Source organism: Natator depressus, chromosome 3, assembly GCF_965152275.1.
Source record: "Natator depressus isolate rNatDep1 chromosome 3, rNatDep2.hap1, whole genome shotgun sequence".
In the NCBI taxonomy this organism is placed as follows: Eukaryota; Metazoa; Chordata; order Testudines; family Cheloniidae; genus Natator; species Natator depressus.
Genome location: NC_134236.1, coordinates 176,575,869 through 176,598,541, shown reverse-complemented (window position 1 = coordinate 176,598,541; position 22,673 = coordinate 176,575,869). Strand labels below are relative to the sequence as shown.

The 22,673-nt window shown below is 41.7% G+C and overlaps 1 protein-coding gene across 1 annotated transcript; it reads left to right on the top strand.

The window, feature by feature from the left end:
• The first annotated feature begins 641 nt into the window (after positions 1 to 641).
• Positions 642 to 12,378, top strand: LOC141985353 (GTP cyclohydrolase 1-like). The gene is made up of 6 exons (XM_074949376.1): positions 642 to 1,019; positions 3,624 to 3,733; positions 8,073 to 8,128; positions 9,668 to 9,699; positions 10,547 to 10,631; positions 11,963 to 12,378. The coding sequence occupies exons 1-6, from the start codon at positions 734 to 736 to the stop codon at positions 12,087 to 12,089; spliced, it is 696 nt and encodes a 231-aa protein (XP_074805477.1). The 5' UTR covers positions 642 to 733; the 3' UTR covers positions 12,090 to 12,378.
• The last annotated feature ends 10,295 nt before the right edge of the window (positions 12,379 to 22,673 follow it).

Genomic DNA, 22,673 nt, shown 5'->3' with positions numbered 1-22,673 from the left:
GGCATGACATGTGGCAGCATATTGTGCAGGAACCAAGCTTTGGGTCATGGAGTGGCATGTCCCAGCTCCTTCAGCAAAATCTGATGGTTGTGGGGATGGGTCACTTGGGGAGACCTGAATGACACATTACACTTCTGGTCAGACACATCCTAGCTCCTTGAGTATGGAATGAATGCAGAATTGGCTTGTAATTTAAATTTTGACCACAGAAATGTGACGCAATGTGATTGTATAAGACCCCATGCTGATGTATTTTAACTAGTTTTGACCTTGCAATAAGGACCTGGGAACCACAAATCAGGAGCTGGGGATAAGGAACCAGCTTATCCTCCTGATTCGTGGCGCCCTCGGCCAGGAAGAGGGGCCAGCAGCCCCCCAGGAAAGCACCCCGAAGCCGGGCGCGGCGGCGGGAGGCAAGGAGCCGGGCGGATATGTAGCGGTTCACGCCTGGGTTACGGTCCCGGAGCCGCTGAAAAGGCCCGGGAGAGCAGGCGCATTGGGAGCGTGACTAGCACCCGCGTCCTCTGATTACTGCCGGCAGGTCAGATGGGCTCTGGCCGCCGGGCACAGGGGCCGCCGGGGACAATGGCCGCTCAGAGGAGCCTGCCCAGCTGACAGCCCCGAGGACGTCACCTGCCGAGCGCGGGAAATAGCCGTGGAGAGGCAGCGGGGATAAATAGAGGCCGGCAACCCCAGGCACTGCCCGGCGCCTCCCCGCGGCCAGCCCCGCAGCATGGCGTGCCCGGCGGCCGGCGAGGAGCTGCCGCGCCCCTGCTGCAATGGCTACAGCGAGCTGCCGTCGGCCGAGGCGCGCCGGGCCCTGGTGCAGTATCGCCCGGAGAAGCGCGGCCGGGAGGAGGCGGCAGAGGGCGGCGAGCTGCCCGCCTTGGAGGACGCCTACCTGAGCATCCTGCAGCGGCTGGGCGAGAACCCTGCGAGGCAGGGGCTGCTCCTGACGCCCAGGAGGGCTGCCAAAGCCATGCAGTTCCTCACGAAAGGCTACCAAGAAACCATCGAGGGTGAGTCCTGCTGGCCGGCCTGGCTGTGACGGTTTTGGTGGTTGGACTAGGTAGGGTGAGCAGATGTCCCGATTTTATAGGGACAGTCCTGATTTTGGGGCCTTTTTCTTATATAGGCTCCTATTGCCCCTGTCCTGATTTTTCACACTTGCTGTCTGGTCACCCTAGGCCTCGATGGCCTCCGGAGCGAGGTCTCTTCCAACCCTAATCTTCTGTGAGTCTATGAAAGGGAACGTGCAAGCGCCCCTGGTCTCTGCCGCCCTGCTCATGGAAACCAAGTGCCCTGAGCCTAGATGGCCTTTCACCAAGTGGGACCCTCAGCTGGACCCTTTCCTCTCCTCTCAGCTGCTGCTTCATTGCCTTCCACCTGTCCTCCAGAGACAAGGGGGTGGGGGTATAGCTTGTATTGGACCCATGGCTGGGGGTGAGAGCTACACCAAGCGCCCCTTCCGGGCTGGGAAACTGACTCAGTGGGTCACAGCTCACCACAAGGTGGCACAGAGTGGTTAGGGTAAAGGTTTTGTTGAGCAAAAGGTTAGTGGTTAGGGTTTTGTTGAGCAAAAGACACATTAATCATACCGATCACATTAATCATACATTTCACAGGGATCATTCAAGGTGAAGTGGCCTGTTAACATCCCTCCAGTCATAAGGGGGAAAGGGAGGGGAAAAGGCGGCAGGGGGGTAGTGGGTTACAGATTGTTGTAATAAGCCATAAATCCAGTCTGTCTATAGCTGATCCCGTAGTCCTCATACTCAAAGGAAACCTGCACAACACTTTCGAAAAAGGAGCCTGGCAGCTTAAATTCATAACTCTGTTAGACACTAAAAGTCAGAGACTGAATAGAGACACTGGATTTATGGCTTGTTACAGCAATCTGTAATCCACTAATAGCGCCTCACCCCCAGGTACTTCCCTCAACTGGAGGGTTAAAGACCACTTCACTTTGACAGGCCCCTTAAAATACATTTTAACTACTTCTGCTAAACAATCTCTTCCACCTTGTATGTAGCTGTGGCAGTGTGAATAAGATTCTCAGACCTGAAGAAGAGCTCTGTGTAAGCTCCAAAGCTTGTCTCTCTCACCAAGAGAAGTGGGTCCAGTGAAAGATGTTACCTCACTCACCTTATCTCTCTGATATCCTGGCACTACAATCACACTTCATTTTTCACTTCACTAAGGGGGCAGATTCTCACATTCCTGGAAGGTGCTCTATGGCTTTCAGTTCTTGCATTTAACAGCCTTCACCTCTATAAACCTTCAAAACCCTTCCCAGTCTCTCAGAACATTTCATACAGTCAAGTTTATCAGTGAAATGGGGGAATTAAAAACAGGGAAACTTCTCCATTTTACTCCCCAGCTTCAGGGTGATAATCATATGTATAAGTGCCATGGGGAGGGGGGGAAGTGGGAAGTAATTTTCAAATAAATGAATCTAAACACAGTCAGATGCATTACTCATAGAAAACTAATTTGCCATTTTGTGCTATGTTTGTACAGCGCTTAGCACAGTGGGGTCCTGGTCCAGGACTGATGCTCCTTTGCACTACTGCAACAGGAAACAAGAATTTCAGCTTGAGCATCAGTTAAAAAAGAGGGAGGGGGAAGGCAAGTGGCAGCAGGCTCGAGGGTTGTGTATTAATTATTCCTGGAGGTATACTAATAAAGTTTAAACTTAAATAGTATCTTTGTTACCTTAATTTTGTAAAATAAGGCCCTGAGTCTGCAAACATTTTTGGGGGGACATGCAATTAAGTTTAATGTTACTATTTGCAGAAGTGAAATTATGCAAACACTTATATTTAGGAGTAAGAGTCATTTGCAATTTTACCTTTCAGAGATTTTTATCTTAATCTTCTTTTTCCACTGTTGGCATTTATATTAGTTACATTTCCCCCCATTTTGTAGTTTTCTGGTTCTCTATTCTGTATCTTAATATCCACAATAGGAGCTGGTCTCTGATGACAAATTTTTCTCATCTTCAATGTTTAGACTTTTCTTTCAAATTAATTTAAACAAATAAGGCTTTGCAGCTTCTGAAGTACAGATTTGATAAAGAATGTGTGTACTAGGGACCCATTGTCTCCAAACAGATAAAATTCTATACTAGTTTATTAGGAAATAAGCTCATATACACCTTAACAATGGGTGCTGGCCTCTCTCTTTATAGGCATGCGCTGTGATCAATGCTCCCTTCACCCTGCCTGTGACTGGGAGCATTCAGTAGGCCCCCAAAAGTAAGAACCGCATAAAAAGAAGTTTAGCACTGCTTGGCAGGGCTGAAGTCCATTAGATGACACCTGTGTATAAAGTTACTTATATGCATGTAAGATGGGGTGTGCGAGTTGAATGTAGGAGTCTACCTGTACTTAAAACTGATTTTTTTAAAACTATACTGTCAGTTCTATACAACCATTGAATTTCAGCTAAGAATATGTCCATATTTAAACTATTTTTAAAAGGTTTGGGGTTGTGCTTTTCTCTCACATCAGATTTTGTTTTGTGCTTAGAAAAGTACTTACCAACTGCAGTACATGCATAACGCTATTTAGGATAGAATCCTGTGTAGAGTCTTTCATTAACTGCTCATCTTGTCCTTTCAGATATACTCAATGATGCAATCTTTGATGAAGATCATAATGAAATGGTTATCGTTAAGGATATTGATATGTTTTCCCTTTGTGAGCACCACTTGGTACCCTTCTTTGGCAAGGTAGTTATCCATCTGCCTTATAGCAAATATTTGTCATTCAGAGGTCTTGGGTGTTCTACTGAATAAAGGGAAATAAAATGTGTTTTGAAAAACTAGGGTGAGTTCTTGCTCATAGCCAGTGTAGTCCTGTAGAATTCAGAATAATCATTCTTAGGAAGAATTTTAAAACATGAAAACTATGATGTGGGCATTTTGAGGTGATAAGTAGAGGATTTATTTTGTGGACTAACTGCATCTGCAGTATGAAGCATATTAGTGAGGGGAAATAAGAGCCATATTTTCTACAATATGATAATAGGAAATTGATTATCCTCGGAGAGGCTCCTCAGCAGGCTCCTAGAAATCCGTTTGCTGCGGGAAAAAGATGGAGTATGCATTTTTACAGAGACTCTTTAGTTTTTACATTTTTTGGAAAACTAAAAATGTATTAACTAGTAGCTAAATTTTACTGAAAGTACCAGTGTCACTTATTCAGTGCATGCAACCTCCCCTCTTGTGGTTGGTTTTTTTTTTGAATGCATTTTAAATCTACATAGCTAAACATCCCCAATAAACTGCTTCTGGCGTATATAAGTTGCCAAATGGCATAAAGGGGTTCATGTTTTAATGCATCTCAAATTTAACATAAGAACAGCCATACTGGGTTAGACCAAAAGTCCATTTAGCCCAGTATTCTGTCTTGACTGTGGCCAATACCAGATGCTCAGGAGGGAACGGACAGAACAGATAATCAATTGATCCGTCTCCTGTCACCCATTTCCCAGCTTCTGGCAAACAGGCAAGGGACAACATCCCTTCCTTTCCTGGCTAATAGCCATTGATGGACCTATCCTCCCTGAACTTACCCTAGTTCTTTTTTGAACCCTGTTATAGTCTTGGCCTTCAGAACATCCTCTGGCAAGGAGTTCCAGATTGACTCTGAGTTGTGTGGAAAAAATACTTCCTTCCTGCTGCCTATTAATTTCATTTGGTGACCCCTAGTTCTTGTGTTATGAGGAGTAAATAACACTTACTTATTTACTTTCTCTACACTAGTCATGATTTTATAGACCTCGATCATATCCCGCCCACCCCCCCGTTGTCTTTTTTTTCCAAGGTGAAAAGTCCCAGTCTTATTGATCTCTCTTCATATGGAAACCGTTCCATACCCCTAATCATTTTTGTTGCCCTTTTCTGAACCTTTTCCAATTCCAATATATCTTTTTTTGAGATGGGATGACTACATCTGCACGCAGTATTCAAGATGTGGGCATACCATGGATTTATATAGAGGCAATATGATATTTTCTGTCGTCTTATCTAGCCCTTTCTTAATGATTCCCAACATTCCGTTTGCTTTCTTGACTGCTGCTACACATTGAGTGGACGTTTTCAGAGAACTAGCCACAATGATTCCAAGATCTTTCTTGAGTGGTAACAGCTAATTTATATCCCCTCATTTTTTATGTATAGCTGGGATTATTTACCTCTCTCTATTCTGAAAACTGACCATTTATTCCTACCCTTTGTTTCCTATCTTTTAACCAGTTACCAATCCATGAGAGGATCTTCCCTCTTATCCCATGACAGCTTACTTTGCTCAAGAGCCTTTGGTGAGGGACCTTGTCAAAGGCTTTCTGAAAATCTAAGTACGCTGTATCCATTGGATGCCCCTGGCCCACATGAGGCGGTGAACAAGCAAAGAATTCTAGTAGATTGGTGAGACATTATTTCCCTTTACAAAAACCACGCTGACTTTTCCCCAACAGATTATCTTCATCTATGTCTCTATGGCAATTTTGCTCTTTACTATAGCTTCAACCAGTTTGCCCGGTATTGAAGTCAGGCTTACCAGCCTGCGATTGCAGGGATCACCTCTGGAGCCTGTTTTAAAAATTGGCGTCACATTAGCTATCCTCCAGTCATTTGGTACAGAAGCTGATTTAAATGGTAGGTTACAAACTACAGTTAATAGTTCTGCAATTTCACATTTGAGTTCCTTCAGAACTCTTGGGTGAATACCACCTGGTCCTGGGGACTTATTACTGTTTAGTTTATCAGGTTGTTCCAAAACCTCCTCTAATGACACCTCAATCTGAGACAATTCCTCAGATTTGTCACCTAAAAAGAATGGCTCAGATTTGGGAATCTCCTTCACATCCTCAGCCATGAAGACGATGCAAAGAATTCATTTAGTTTCTCCGCAATGGGCTGATCATCCTTGAATGTTCCTTTAGCATCTTGATCATCCAGTGGCCCCACTGGTTGTTTAGCAGTGTTCCTGCTTCTGATGTACTTCTAAAGAAAATTGCTGTTACTTTTTGAGTCTTTGTCTAGCTGTTCTTCAAATTCTTTTTTGGCCTTCCTACCTACATTTTTACACTTCATTTGCCAGTGTATGCTCCTTTCTAATTTCCTCACTAGGATTTAACTTCCACTTTTTAAAGGATGCCTTTTTGTTTCTCACTGCTTCTTTAACTTTGTTTAGCCACAGTGGCACTTCTGGTTCTCTTACTATGTTTTTTTTTTTTAAATTTGGGGTATACATTTAAGTTGAGCCTCTATTATGGTGTCTTTAAAAAGTTTCCATGCAGCTTGCAGGGAATTTCACTTTTGGCATTGTACGTTTTAATTTCTGTTTAACTTTTTATGAAGTCCCCATTCCTGAAATTAAATGCTAGAGTGTTGGGCTACTGTGATGTTTTTCCCCACCATGAGGATGTTAACTTTAATTATATTTTGGTCACTATTACCAAGAAGTCTAGCTGTAGGCACCTTTTGGACCAGATCCTGAGCTCTACGTAGGACTAAATCAAGAATTGCCTCTCCTTGTGTGGGTTCCAGGACTAGCTACTCCAAGAAGCAGTCATTTAAGGTGTCAAGAAACTTTATCTCTGCATCCCGTCCTGAGGTGACATGCTCTTAATCAATATGGGGATGGTTGAAATCCCCCATTCTTATTGAGTTCACTTCAGCCTCCAGCCGTGAGTAATTAAAGTTATGAAAATATGCCAAAAAGCTTTAAAAATCACCCCTAAAGCCCATGTCACTGAGTTTGGCAAGGACAAATTTCATGTTAATGGTAATGTGGTCTTCTGTACTGTATGCAGCAAGGCTGTAGATTACAGGCAGACAATTGTAGAACACATGGAAAGCACTAAACAATGAAAAGAAGAGGTTGAAACAGCAGGGAGGGCCGTCAACAACAATAAAGAAACAATACACTGTGACTGGATGATTTTATGATTGGTGACGCTGGTAGACTTGGAACTTGCTTTAAAATTGTAAATATATCAATAAAACGTTGTGTTCAGTTGATACCTATATATATTGTAGCTAGGGAAACTAAAGTGCAACATTTCATTTTAATTGTGGAAAAACACAGGGTTTTTTTTTTTTTTAAATCTGAGAATTTTTTGGATTTTTTTTATCATGGAAAACTAGGATTCCTGCCCCTTGCACCCACTAAATATCCACTGAAGCCAATTTGTGAGCGGGGCGTTGCCTGCATAGATATATGGGATCAAGCTTGTCTGAGTATGGGCAGGGAAATTTTCCCTGAAGTCTCTTCCAAACACAACTTAAACTCCTTAAAAGTGATTGCACTCAGCATCCCAAACTGGCAGTCATTGTACCACCAAAGCTCCCAATGCACGGGTCTGCTAGAATGAAGATCGATTAAATAAATAGTTCCATGTATCTTCCTCCTGCTTCTTCCCAGCTCCATCTTCCTCCCTTCCATATTGCTTTTTCTCCTGTAACAGCCTCCTTCTTTCCTTTCTCCAGCTTCTCTCTCTCTCTCTCAATAAACCTCCTCTCCTACTTGCCTCTTTCCCTTCTTGTGCCTCTCTGACACTTTTTCCATGAAGACTGATAATTCTTGAGAGCTCAAACTGTTTGGAATATACAACAATATGAACTGTCTTCTTCCTTACCAATAAATCTACTTGCTCTACGTATGCCCATAAGCTACACAGCATCTGTACATAAGCACCTTCTCCCTCTACTACATGGTGCAGGTCTGACTTCACAGGGCACTTTGTCTGCATTAAGGATCCAGTCCTGCTTCCATTAAAAGCTGCACTGAAACTCCCATTGACATCACTAGAGGAAAGATCAGGCCTGAAGCCAGCAGGTTTAGGTTCTGGGAGCCCTGATCCTGCAACTTCCACTGGAGTGGACAGACTGCTATGAATGTGGAGACCCATTGACTAGGCTAGAGCTTCTCAAAGACACAGCCATCTGACTGTGCGTTGTACACTGCACCTCAGAGCCCTGAGTTTATTCAGACCTTCAACTTTCCTGCAGAATCAGGTGTGTAGTAATCATTCAGCACTTAGACTCCTGTTCATATTTGCAGGTACATATTGGATATTTACCTATAAAGAAAGTGGTTGGACTAAGCAAGCTTGCAAGGTAAGTGCATCTATGCAATGTGGTAGTGAAAGTGTAAAGGTGAAATCCTGTTCTCAGTGCACAGCCCAATTGAGGATGCCATGTACTGGGATGCTCTGCAGAGGGAAAGGGACAAGAATACTTCCCCTGAGATGTATGATAGCAACAAAGTTATTGCTCCAGAGGCACTACTGAGGCTTTAAGGCTGCAGTAAGCCCTGGGGCTCCTTTGGTCTGGTGGGTCTGCAATAGCAGATCCCTTGTTCCCACTTGCCCTGCACACTGGAGTGCATGGAGTCTACTGTGGAGCTGCTGCAGAGGGATGTGGAACTCCTGTATGGCATTCTGATCTCCCTTTCACAGTGGTGTGGGGTCCCCTATGGCTCCAGGGGGCAGGATTTTCCACTGTTCGTGTAAGCCAATAACCAGGATTATGAAGGTGAGCTGAGAAGGACTGAGAACTTGGATTTCCCCACTGTGATTCTTAAGGATAACTTCTCATAAGAGAAACTGCATAAATGTTTGTGGCTGATATAAGCCTTTTATCCCATAATTGTGCTGAATTTGTAATGTCCCCCAACCACTGAGACCCCTCAATCTGTGCATACAGAGCACTCCATCACCTGCTAACAGAAGGGGGCTAGTGGGAGAGCGTTCTCTTTGAGGGATCATCAGTTTTTGGACTGAAATAGCCTTGCTTTGTGGGCATGCTGCAGTGCTTGGGTGTTGCTTCTCAGGAAGGAGGGGCTTGACCATGTCTAAGGACTTACGTGAATAGTTCATTTAAGTGAACGGCTGGCAGTTTTGTTTATTGGCAGCTGCTGCAAATGGTGCTGCCTTCGCTTTTGGGTTTAATTTATTTGTTTTGTTAGCATATATCAGAGTTGCCTGCAGTTTTCAGCTATGTGCCTCTCTCTCTCTCTCTCTCTTTCTTTTTTTTTTTTTTTTTTTTTTTTAAGGAACTTTTTTTTTTATAAATGAAATTTACTTTTCTACTCAACAGGCCATCAACTTTTACTTAAACTCAGCCTATACATCTTAAAAGAACAGTCCAGATGTCAATAGCAGACTATAATTAAGTGTCTAGTAGTAGCCCTGTTATAGTCTTCTGCATTCTGAGCACCAGCTTGTTAATGGTCGATCAGAGGCTGCTTTACAAATGTGACACACAGGCTGATAATCCACAGACTGAAAACAGATTATAATGTGGTTAAATAAGATCTTTTTGAGGGAGTACTTAATTATTTTTTTAAAAATATGCTTTCTCTAAGGGATTCTAAATCCATTTATAAGGTACTTGGGTTAAAATAAGTGGTACAAAGTAGAATATATTAATACTCAATATATAAGGTATTCTAAAATAGACTGAATATCAGCTGTATGTAAATTACATACTGTAATATAAAATCACTTGTACTACAATATATTTAGCCTTCTAAATAGCCAGGATAAAATCCTACTTAACACCTGTGATACCCAGAGAGTCTATTAAGTTCAACTGAAATTTTGTGTTTAAATCAGGAGGAAATATTTATTATTCTTACATTTTTCCCCCTCCCAGAATTGTTGAAATCTTTAGTCGAAGACTGCAAGGTGTGTATCCTTTCTACAATATCTCTGTTCTGCTGAACTGTATTTCAGCTAGATGATGCTCAACTGAAGAAAGTATTCAAGCGTATGCCTAATTTTAATTGACACTAGTTCTGTTGAAGTAAATGTATTTAAGGTTAGGCATAGGCCTAAGTACTCTCCTGAACTGGGAACATAATCAGTGTGGCATATTTGTTAAAGTTGTCAAGGGACCAAGCAGAAAACATCCAACTAAAGCAGCCTGATTCTACACCTCAACAGTCTATTGCCTTTATTGGAAGCTTGAGGTGTCTATTCCTGAGTCCAGAACCTCAGTGATCAACAGCTGGGTCGGTATAATGGGGAAGGTATGCATATAAAATAAGAAATGTGTTGGGTTCTCTTTTCTGAAAGAATGAGGAAGTGTACTCAGTGCATAAAAAACAGGAGTACTTGTTCTCTTTGCAGATACAGACTAATATGGCTGCTACTCTGATACTCAGGTGCATAGGCCACCCCTGATAGGTAGCCAAGAAGGACAGCAGTCACTGAAGTGTGGGGAAAACTGACTTTGGATAATGTATTTCACAGGGTGTAAGGGTGGTTTTGTTAACTATTAAAAATCCTGCGGGCAGTCAAGGTGGATAAATATCTGCTCACTGGATGAACAGATTTCAGGGCTCCAAAGGTGTCATTCCAGCACTTTTTACAAACACTAAATTCACATTGAAAAAATAATTTAAAAAACCATTTCTAGCATAGGGGCTCATTTTACTTTAGTTAGCTAGTGGGAGAATTTGAGGGACTGTATTTGCAAGGAATACCAAGAGTGGCAATTACATATAGAAAAATCATACTGTTCTCTTTTCAGTTCAAGAGAGGCTTACCAGACAGATCGCTCTGGCAATTACTGAGGCTCTGAAACCTGCTGGGGTGGCTGTGATTGTAGAAGCGTCGTAAGTAATTCATTATTGTTAGTCTAATTAAAGTCAACCTCTAAGAACAGTTACCACACCACAGTATCTGAAATGTCATTGTTACCTAAACAGACTTGGGAGAGTTGCGTTTCAGTTCCTTCCACAGACTTCCTATAGGACCTTAGACAAGTCATTTAATCTCTCTAGCTCAGTTCCCCATCTGTAACATGAGGATCCTAATATCACTGCTCTTCACTGGGCACATCAGGATGCATTCACTAATAACTCTGAGGTATTCAGATGCCATTGTGATGGGGCCATTTAAGTACCTGGATAGATAACTTCTGAGTATAGAAAAATATTACAGTACTTCAGGTACTAGCTTATGAGAAATGGTGACCTCTGTCGATATCCACCTTTCTCACACACTCCAACAATTGCTGCTGGGTATATATGGGTAATTTGGCTTGAACGGACAATGTAAAGTGAAAGTGACTAAAAGTGGGATATAAAGATTTTTGGCATATATTGCACTGTCACTTTGTGTGCTCAAGTTTGGTACAAGTCTTAGTAGTTGTGGATGCTGATGGTTAGTCATTTGCACAGATACAGATGTGTGTGGGTACATTTTTTTTCAGGCTTACCCCAAAACTTGTCCAAGTGTATTCTAACATGTGGACCAGTCACATCTGGCACCAATACATTTAGGATATGTGTACCCTGCAATTAAACACCTGTGACTGGCCCATGTCAGCTGACTCAGGCCTGTGAGCCTTGGGCTAAGGGGCTGTTTAATGGCAGAGTAGACATTTGGGCTTGGACTGGAGCACAAGCTCTGGGACCCTCACTCCACATGGGGTCCCTAGCCCAAACATCTACACTGCAGTTTTACAGTCCCGTAGCCCTAGGCCCATGAGCCTGAGTCAGCTCACACAGGCTGGCCATGGGTATTTAATTGTAGGGTAGACATACCTTTTATTGGCCTGGTTTGTGCTGTTCTGCAAGGCAAAAGTGGTGAATGTAGACTGAATAGTTCAAACATGATCTGCTTAAGCTTCCTGTCAATATTTATTCATTTATTTCAACTTCAGTCAACAAGTATGGTTGTAAACAAACAACCCCCCTCACTAAATGTTTTGAAATACTACAACATTTAAAGAAAATAGAATTCAAGAACGATTCTCCTATCAATAGTTCTGAGTGAACTGGTAGCTCCCAATAATATTTGGACATGCTTTAACGAATCAAAGGCACTACTTGGTACACAGTGTATTGCTGATTATCAAAATGGTAATTAGATCCAGTTATCCCAGTGTGCAGGTTAAATAGCCAACCTCAGTTTAATATGTTGTTAACTAATTACCTTCTAGGCACATGTGCATGGTTATGCGAGGGGTTCAGAAAATGAACAGCAGGACTATCACCAGCACCATGCTCGGAGTCTTGCGAGAAGATCCAAAAACCAGAGAAGAATTTCTTACGCTGATCAAGAATTAAATGGAAACAGCTTCCCACTCACTGTTTGTTGGCTCTAACAGTAAAACCAATTGCCAGAAACTAATTACCATGTGTGATGCAGGACTGTTTGTAGCATCTGTGTATTAGAAATAGCTGTGTGACAGCTTGGTTCTCAGTAATGCCTTGTAATGTCATAAAATATTTGGTAGAGAATGAATATGCCTCAATCAGAATTACTGAACTGAAAAGAGATTAGCTGTTTCCCAATGCTAACCATAGAGTGCTATGAAAATATGTTGCTAGATGGGAGCTAAAAACAAGCCTTCCCCCCCCCCCCCCCAAAAAAAACAAAAAAACAAAAAACCAAGCAGCCACAGGAAGGTGAAATTAAGCACAAAATCCTGTGGCCTTTATCACTCAATCTTCAGTCCCTTTGTGCTCCTTGTATTAGACAAAGGGGTCAGAAAGCCAACAGATCTCCCCAACTGGAGATTCATCTGGTGTAAGGGGATGTCTGGGAGGCATGGAACTGTTGAATCTGATCCTACACCATCCTCTTCTGGCCCCCAGGGTAGGGGGCATGAGGGAAAAATTGCCAGATGGGAAGGGGCATGACCACTGTGCTCCACCAATTCCTGTCTGGTGAATGGCCTTTGGGGGCCATAGCCAGCTGGGTGTAGCATGGAGTAGTAGAGAGCTCAAGGGCTGGCTGATTTCCCCGCAGCCACCATTAGGAATATGAATGGGAGTCCCCATGGATGTGCCTGGAGGTGACAGTGTGGAAAATGGCACTTCTCTAGCTCTGCCTCTTTCCTGCCCAGCTAAGCTCCCCTGATCTGAACTAGTTTCCCAGAAGGCCTAGGTTTGTCATTGCCACACAATAGTGCTTCATTAGATCTTAGTGACCCATTAGTGCTCCAGCAGATTTTTTCAATATATGCATAATATCCCAACACCTCTCACCCATCACAAAGATCTGTTTATGGCTAAGTCCCAGTCCAGCTCACTCTCAACCTTGCTTTGATCCCTTCTGAAGAAAAAGCAGGAGATGATATGGCACTAGGATTGTTCCTTAAGGTCATGATACAATTTTTGATACCATAATCTGAGTCCAGAATTGTCTCTGGGATTGAGTAGTTTTTCAGATCCCCATGCATAGATAAAAGATCAGCTCTTTTTAAACTGCAATGTATGTATAATGTTGGAGAGCTGAATTCTTATAAAGGCTTGTTATTAACCCTCCAACAGAACTGACATTTGTTTTGATAGTAAGCCTCATAGCATTACTAAACCAATCAGAACAAAGATGTAGCTATGGAATTTCCTCCTGGAGATCATAAATATAGAACACTAGAGGGCCATATTCTGCTACCCTTACTGTGCAGTTAGTCCCTTTCATTTCAATGGGACTACTCGTGGAGTGAGGCATTGCTACTCAACCTGAGTAGAGTTAGCAAAATATGACCATAACAGAGTTTCAAATAAAGGTTTGTTTTCTTTAAATGCTTTGTCCCCTATCTGACTGGTGCTTGATTTTTAATATCTACTCCTCAGTGTTGGAACAGTATCATTTTACAGACACTTAAGACCCTTCGTTTTCAGTTTAAGCTGATTTTTACCAAAAAAATCCCGGGTTTTACAAAAAGTATTGGTTTTCTGGTTTTCACCCTACTTTTGTATCATTCAAATTTTATATTATATATGTGTATATATTAGGAAAATACATTTCATGAGATATATGTATTACACACCGACTAATGTATTCTTGTATGTGCAAAGCTGCCTGTTGAAGTAAGGCTCTGTATTAGTTTAGAAGATACACAATAAACAAACAGGCATGCACGCAAGCTCTGAAGTGCATGTGTGTATGAACATACTGATGAATCTCATGGCAAACATTTCAAGCTGTTAGCAGACAACAGTTTAAAGATTTGATGCTAAAATGGGAAGAAAATGAAAATTCACCAAAATAAACCCCAGTATTTACCCAGAAAAATTAAGGTTTTTTGCTCTGATTTTCAGCTGTTTTTGTTGTAGTAAAACACTGAAATTCCTGGGAAAAATTAAATAAAAAACAAAAAGGACCCTACAGATGCTGTATTTTTCAAGCAAATGTATTTTGAGATACATCTGTGTGTATGTCCTAAATGTACTAGAATGATATCTTACTATCCATATGCCAAATCAGTTTGAGAATCTGCCTTAATCTTTGGTAAAATGGGGGAACACATTAATTTACTGCTAACATTTACTCAGACACTTACTGCTTTTAAACTGGTAAATATTGGTTTTATAAATGAAATGTTCAATAGAGAAACATTTTGCAGCTCATTCTATTCAAAGGTAAATGTTGAACAGTCTTAGAAAACCTTCTTCTCTATCAATAAGAGCTGCATAACAGTGTTCAATAGTGGTGCTAAAATACATGTACAAGTTTTGTGGAAATTGCATTAATGCATTTTCAAAAAAGTTTTGGAGCATAGTTATATTATGTATATTATTAGCCTTTTGCTTTGTTACATGGGGATTGTGGGGCAAACTCTTTTGTGTGTCCTATTCTCACATATGCAGTGTTGTTGTAGCTGTGTTGGATCAGGAAATTTAGAGACACACGGTGGGAAGGTAATCTTTTACTGGACCATCTTCTGTTGGTGAGAGAGACGAGCTTTTGAGCTTACACAGAGCTTTTCTTCAGGTCTGGGCAGACCTGTGCAAGCTCAAAAGCTTGCCTCTCACCAGCAGAAGATGGTCCACTAAAAGATATTACCTCCTCCATCTTCTCTCTTTCTTCTCACATATATCAGACATGTTGTTTCTAGGGCTGTCAATTAATCACAGTTAATTCTAGCGATTAACTCAAAACAAATTAACTCTATTAAAAAATTGCGATTAATTGCACTGTTAAACAATAATAGAATACTAATTTAAAAATTATAAATACTTTTGGATGTTTTTCTACATTTTCAAATATATTGATTTCAATTACAACACAAAGTGGACAGTGCTCACTTTATATTGTTTAAATATTTGCACCATAATAATAAACAAAAGAAATAGTATTTTTAAATTCACCGCAGATGAGTACTGCAGTGCAATCTCTTTATTGTGGAAGTGCAACTTACAAATGTAGATTTGTTTGTTTGTTACTAACTGCACTCAAAAATAAAGTCCATTCAGTCCTTCTTCTTGTTCAGCCAATCACTAAGACAAACATGTTTGACCTTTACGGGGTCCTACCTGTAATGTACTTTCATGATAAAAAGATTGCCCTACAGTACTTGTAAAAGGTTAATTGAAAAATATGATTTCCTTTGTTTATCTTTTTTACAGTGTAAATATTTGTAATAAAGTGAGCACTATACACTTTATTCTGTGTAATAATTGAAATCAATATATTTGAAAATTTAGAAACTATCCAAAAATATTTAAATAAATGCTATTCTATTGTTTAATGGTGTGATTAAGCACAAGATTTAAAAAATTACAATTAATTGCAGTTGTAATCATGATTTTTTTAATAGTTTGACAGCCCTAGTTATTTTGCATTAACAGAAGGCAAAGCCATGTTTGTCTAGCAATCTAGGAGCCATGAATTTTCCATGAGTTTTAATCCCAAAGGAAGATAACTTCCTTTGTAGCCTTGAACAAGTCACTCTGCCTCAGGTTCCCTTTCTGTAAAATGGATTGAATGCTACCTTGCAGGGGCGTTGTCAGGCTAAGTTAATGTTTGCACAGTGCTCTGAAGATGAAAATAGTCAGTGCTGAGTGTTACTGTTATGCTCTACTCCCTCAGTTTGAGCCCTGATTTTACATTACACATAGAACAGAAAAACAGGAAACAAAATGCAGCTAGTGCACCCAGTAATGTAGGATGGAAATTAAAAAAAACCAAACACACACCTCAAATCCAGCAGTGTGTGGTATTTATTCTAAAATATGAGTAACCTATAAATTCAGATCCAAATGATCCTGCAATATTGTGGTCTACATTTCAAATGATCTGATACTTTTTAAATATTTTCATAAATACAGAAGCCTAATGATTACCCCCTTTAAATACACAGGCCCCCAGTTCCATGGTTTTGAAGGCTGTCACCTTCATCTAATCTTTCTAGAGATCAAAATGAAGTGGGAAATTAACACAGGGGTTTTTAAATGATTTTATTTACTTTATAATATTAGTATGTTTGGTTTTGGTTTCTAACCCGAGCTCAATAGCCAAAATATGTTTTCAATTTTATAATGTATGTAACATTTTTTAAAAAGATATATATATACACTTCATCTACCATAATGCTGAGTTGTCTACTTCTTTTCTATACAGCTATCACTGTCTCAGTCAAAGCCCAGTGTTAACACATGTGTTTCTCAGCCAGCTGCCAAGGAAGCAGTGATAATGAAAAATTTGGATTTGATTAAAAGGAGCGAAGCAGAGTACTATAAGGCTAAGATTTTGTCATGGTGATTTTTAGTAAAAGTCACGGGCAATAAACAAAAATTCAAGGAAGCCATGATCTACCTGTGATTTTTGCTGCTTTGGCTCCATGGTTTCTCCTGCCACTATACTGGCTGGGAACTGTGGGGTTCCCCCTCTGCCTGCAGCAGCTGGAAGCTGCAATGGGGGCCCCCCCTCTGCCCACAGCAACTTGGAGCTGCAGGGTGACCATATTTCCCAGGGAGAAAACCATACTCCCCAGGTGCTCACCCAAGGTGCACACTCTTCTCCCCTCCACTCCCCAGTGAGGCTGTTGCTTGTCACTACAACCCTGAAGAGGGCCCCCTCAGGAGGCTGTCACATGTTGCTGGAACCCTGCCAGGGCCCTGCTGGCTGCCAGGGAGTCACACAGCCCCTGGGGCTGAAGCAGATGTTACTGATTCAGTGACTTTCATGACCTCTGTGACATAAACATAGCCTTAACTATAAGCAGTATGACAAGAGTGCCGCCTCTCACAATACCCCTTATGGTGGCCTCACCTATGGGGAAAGGAGCTTCACAGTTTCACCCACCACAATTCCCCATACAGACCACCACTTGTAATGCCACACACTATCCACAGTAGTTATCAAACCTGAGACTTCTGCACCTTAAAGTCTGAGCTACTGCAGCCTGAGCTAAAAGCCTCATCTCTGGTAACTCATGAGACCTTCTCTATGTGGCCCAATCATCATTAGAGCCAAACACCACACTGAATGCATGTGAGATACACGTACACATTGAATAGGAAAGTTGGTGTAACAGGATGCTGCTCTTGGGGAGAGTGAGCAGTTGTTCAACAGCAGTGTCTGTGATCTCTCTGAGGGGAAGGCATGAACCAGCTTGAAAAAGGGCCACCCTACTGAAGTACTGCAATGAGTTAAAAATATCTCATGATGGGCAACATCACAAGCTGCTGACAAACTGAATGAAAGCAAAATGGACACTTTTTCTAGCTCTATCCATCACCAGGAGATAATTAGTCTTCAACAGGAAACTGTCTCTGTCCCATACCCACCTCTGAAAGCAGACTGGTAGGGATTTAGGACAGTGTCTCCCAAACTTTGGAAACCTGAGCTCTCTTTCAATTATGCACCTTGCAGCCTTGACATGTGTCACTAGAGATCTATCCATGCCAATTTATACATCTTCCGCACTTGCTCCCCCAACTAACCCTTCATACATTCCTGAGGGAGTGTGCACCACATGTAAGAAAGGAGATAAATCATCAGCATTTGCTAACGTGTTTTGATGAGAACTGATATAGTTAGCTATATTGACATTTTATCACCCTATCTGAGCTAGCATGCATTGGGAGAATGGGGCAATTAGACCTCAGAGGTATTGTTTCATGCTCTCTATTGCTGAATTGGTAACACTCACTTTGTATTTTGAGGACTTTCTCTGCAACTGTAACAATTGCAGATGAACTTTAAACAAATAATAAAAGCTGAGACTCTGGCGAATAGCTGAGAGGTCGTTACTTTATACCCAATGGGGGAACGTCCTGTACTTTAGAAAACAATGATTTAGGAAACTAGTGGAAGCCAAGTGTTGTTGCAGCTGCCCTGTCACCACTTTTTCAATAAAGTTCCATAAAAACAGAGGTTTGAGACAAGAGAGTAATTAGCAACAGTCCTTGGTTTTTATTCTATTTATTATTTTATCTTTTTATTCATCAAAATAATTAACACAGAGGGCCAGAGCCTGATACTGTAATGCTTTGGGGTTCAACCCAGACCCATAAGGGGTTGTATCACTGTCTGCCCTGTGACTCTGGCTGCCTTCAATGCTATGCTACTGTGGCTCACAGTTTTGACACCAAAAGCTTGTAAACAAGCATGCAGGTCACAGGCTGGCTTCCACTGCCCAGTTACTTTTTGAAGAGTGACCCCAACTCCCTCCCAGTTCTAACTTTGCCCAAACTCATCTGCCAATGTGACAATTTGCTGAGGTTCCTAGAATTGTGAGTGACTATTTTACTCCTCTCAGCCTCAGCATGTGACAGCTCCCTGACAGAGCAACTTATTTGCCTGGCCAGCAAACTCTTCAGGACTCTGCCAGTCCAAACCTTGCCTTGTAGGTAACAGTGAACCTTAACACCTGAGTTTCCCAGAGATGTCTCCCTGCAGTGTCCAGCCCTCTCATGGAACACTCCCAGAAGTTAGTTGCTCCTTTAGAGAGAGAGTACACTGTAGCTCATTAATTTAACTGGGGTTTAACAAACACTCTTGTGTCAATCACAGCACTGCATTGGTTTATAGCAGGGGTAGCCAAATTTACTCGTCCTCCAAGCTGCATACGATAATCTTAAGTAGTTCAAGAGCTAAGCATGTCTGCAGGGCTCGGGGCTTCTGCCCTGCAGCAGGGTGGTGGGGCTCTGGGCTGAAGCCCCTAGACCCCTGTCCCAGTCTGATAGGCTGAGAATGGGCTGGGGGGGGGGGGGCTCTCCACATGGGAGGGCCTGCGAGTCGCACTTTAACTGTAAAAGAACTACATGTGGCCTGTGAGCTGTGGTTTGGCCACCTGTGGTTTATAGTAAAAGTAAAACATTTATTTAACAAACAGGACAAGGCGATACCACGTGTAAGGAATAAAGATAGATGCTCAAGGATTATCCCAACAGAATGCATGGCATCCACCAAGCCCTATGTGGGAAATCAAATTAAAATTTTATTTGAAAGAGTTTGCTTCTCCAGTTAGGCATGCTAAGGCTCACATGCCTATTCATGCACCTAATGGATTACACCAAGCATGTGTGGAGAAAGAGGCTAACTATCTAGAAAACTCTCTCTACATCACATGGGTGGCTCTGAGGGTATGATACAATCATCCCAGGCATTGGGATCTTAAATCCAACCCAGGGCAGAAATCTGAAATAAAATTAAAAATAAAAGTAGGCATATTGCTCTAAACTGCCTCCTCAAAGACCGATTTTTTTATTTGAGGGAAATGTAATCTGAGTACAACAGAGTATTCAGAAGGCACCAAAACTATTCTTCAGATGGGGCAACCAGAATTGCACACGGTATTCAAGATGTGGGCATATCTAGGGATTAGGTTTATGTAGAGGCATATTTTCTGTCTTATCTATCCCCTTTCCTAATGGTTCCTAACATTGTGTTAGCTTTTTGACTGCCACTGCACATTGAGTAGATGTTTTCAGAGAACTATCCACAATGACTCCAAGATCTCTTTCTTGGGTGGCAACAGCTAATTTAGACACCATCATTTTGTGTATAGCTGGGATTATGTTTTCCAACGTGCATTACACTTTGCACTTATCAACACTGAATTTCATCTGCAATTGTGTTGCCCAGTCACCCAGTTTTGTGAGATCCCTTTATAACTCTTGGTAGTCAGCTTTGGACTTAACTACCTTCAGTGATTTTGTATCATCTGCAAACTTTGCCATCTCACTGTTGACCCCCTTTTCCAAATCATTTATTAATATTTGAACAGCACTGGTCCCAGTACAGATCCTTGGGGGAGCCTGCTATTTACAGCTTTCCACTGTGAAAATTGACCATTTATTTCTACTCTTTGTTCCCTACCTTTTAGCCAATTACTATTCCATGAGAATATTCTGCTTACTTTGCTTAAGAGCCTTTGGTGTCGGACTTTGTCAAAGGCTTGCTAAAAGTCCAAGTACACTGTATCCACTGGATCACCCTTGTCCATATGCTTGTTGACCTCCTCAAAAATTCTAATAGCTTGATGAGGCATGATTTTCCTTTACATATGCCATGTTGTCTCTTCCCCACGTGTCATCTGTGTGTATAATAATTCTGTTCTTTATTGTAGTTTCAAGCAATTTGCCAGATAGTGAAGTTAGGCTTACCTGCCTCTAATTGCCAGGATCGCCCCTGGAGCCTTTTTAAAAACTTGGCATTACAGTAGCTATCCTCTGGTCATCTGGTACAGTCTGATTTAAGAAATAAGTTACATACCACTGTTAATAGTTCTGCAAAGTTCCTTCAGAACTCTCAGGTGAATACCATCTCGTCCTGGTGACTTATTGCTGTTTATTTGTTCCCAAACCTCCTCTATTGACACCTCAGTCAGGGACCATTCCTCAAGTTTGTCATCTAAAAAGAGTGGCTCAGGGTAGGAATCTTCCTCACATCATCTGCAATGAAGACTGATACAAAGAATTCATTGAGCTTCTGTGCAACAGCCTTATCTTTCTTGACTACTCCTTTAGCACCTTGATCGTCCAGTGGCCCCACTGATCACAGGCTTCCTGCTTCTGATGTACTTAAAAACCTTTTTGCTGTTACTGTTGTGTCTTTTGCTAGTTGGTCTTCAAATTCTTTTTTGGCCTGCCTAATTATGCTTTCACACTTGACTTCCCAGAGTTTATGCTTCTTTCTATTTTGTTCGTAGGATTTGACTTCCAATTTTTAAAGGATGCTTTTTTTGTCTCTGTTCTCTTTGAGCAATTCCACATATTTGCATTCTGCCTTTTCACTCTAATTGACAGGTCCTACTAGGGTGACCAGATGTCCTGATTTTATAGGGATAGTCCCAATACTCAGGGCTTTGTCTAAGAAAGGCGCCTATTACCTCCCCACTCCCACCCAATTTTTCACACTTCCTAGCTGGTCACCTTAGGTGCTCCCTGCACTTGCCTTATGCTCAACACTATGCCTATTTCCCTGAACAGAATACCACACTTGTAACATGTAACAAACCACTTCATATCCTTTGACAACCCCTTCACACAGGATACCACCTAAGCCTATATTATCCTTTACTCAGCATTCAATCCATAGACTGACCTCATCTCACCTCACTACTGACAATACCCATGCCAAGAAGACCCCAGCGCTCTGCTAACTGACACAACCTACACAATTCTGTACTGAAACAATGCAGAGTGGAACCTCAAGATACACATGCACCTCTTTCCTTTGATAACACACAAGTGGACCCAGACCTCCTCACATCACAATCACAGCTACAGGACACTGCTCATACTGATCTCCAGATCTCCTCATATCAATCACAGCTCAGATGCTCCTCAAGCTAATCCCCAGATCTTCTGATATCACTCACACCTGCCCCACCTACTGCCTCCACCATTCAGTAAAGCTACACCTAAACCACTGAAAGCAACTGGAGTGCATGCAGATCATTCCCAATGGCTCTTGCCAGCTCCAGGCAAGCAGAGTTATGGTTGCCTGGGTGCTTACCTTACCTCTCTATTTCCTGCATTTCAGAAGTTTGAATTTTACTTCTGAAAAGGCATGAGCCATTACAAAGAGTTTTTTTGCCATTTAATTTTATATAACTGTGTAATATTAGACCAATAGCGCCCTAGGATTATTTCCAGAGCAAGAGCCTAACAATTGCCTATTTAAGAGAATGCGGGCATCTTGCCTTTGATGTATGGCCAATAGTTTAACAAGGAGCATGACAAAAATCCTGTGATAGGACCCATGCACCAATGGTATATGTGCCCAGTGGGAAGAGAGAATGGGGAATTTGTCCATTTGCTTTCCCACCACCACCTGGCAACCAAACATATATTAAGTGCATTTGCTGGAAGTGCTTATGTTTTATTTCTGAAAACTATGCTAAGAACATTGATAATATACAAGGAGCTTAGCTTGTGTCTTTGGAAATGGGGATGGGGAGTGAGGGCTTCTGGGTTGTTCCTCCTATGGGAAAGCTATTTTGGAGATATCTGTCTAAGGAGGTAGATAGCTGGCCTCAATCACTGTAGTATCTTAGCATCTCCCTTCCATTTATTGCAATCTGATCCATACCAAAGGCCAAAAGCCACCTCTTCACAAGTATTTTTATGAGCCCCAATTAAAAAGTCATCTGTGGCAGTATCCAGAGGGGAACTGACTCCATCAGAGTCCAGGGAATCACCCCAACCCTATGAACTGGTGCTTTATCTGTATAACTTATGAATTCTGATTGATATTTTGAAGTTCTGTTATGAGGAACTGCTGTATTTAAAGTGCCTATCTCTTTGTAGATCCAAGATTGCTGACAGGGCCTGTAACAGCTACACACCAGACAAATACAAAAGGAAATACTAAAGATTAATGACAATACTTAGACATCACAAAAGTTATGCTAGAAAGCAGCTCAAGCCTTGTAGATCCCATTTAGCTGAGCCCCTGAAAAGGGGGCA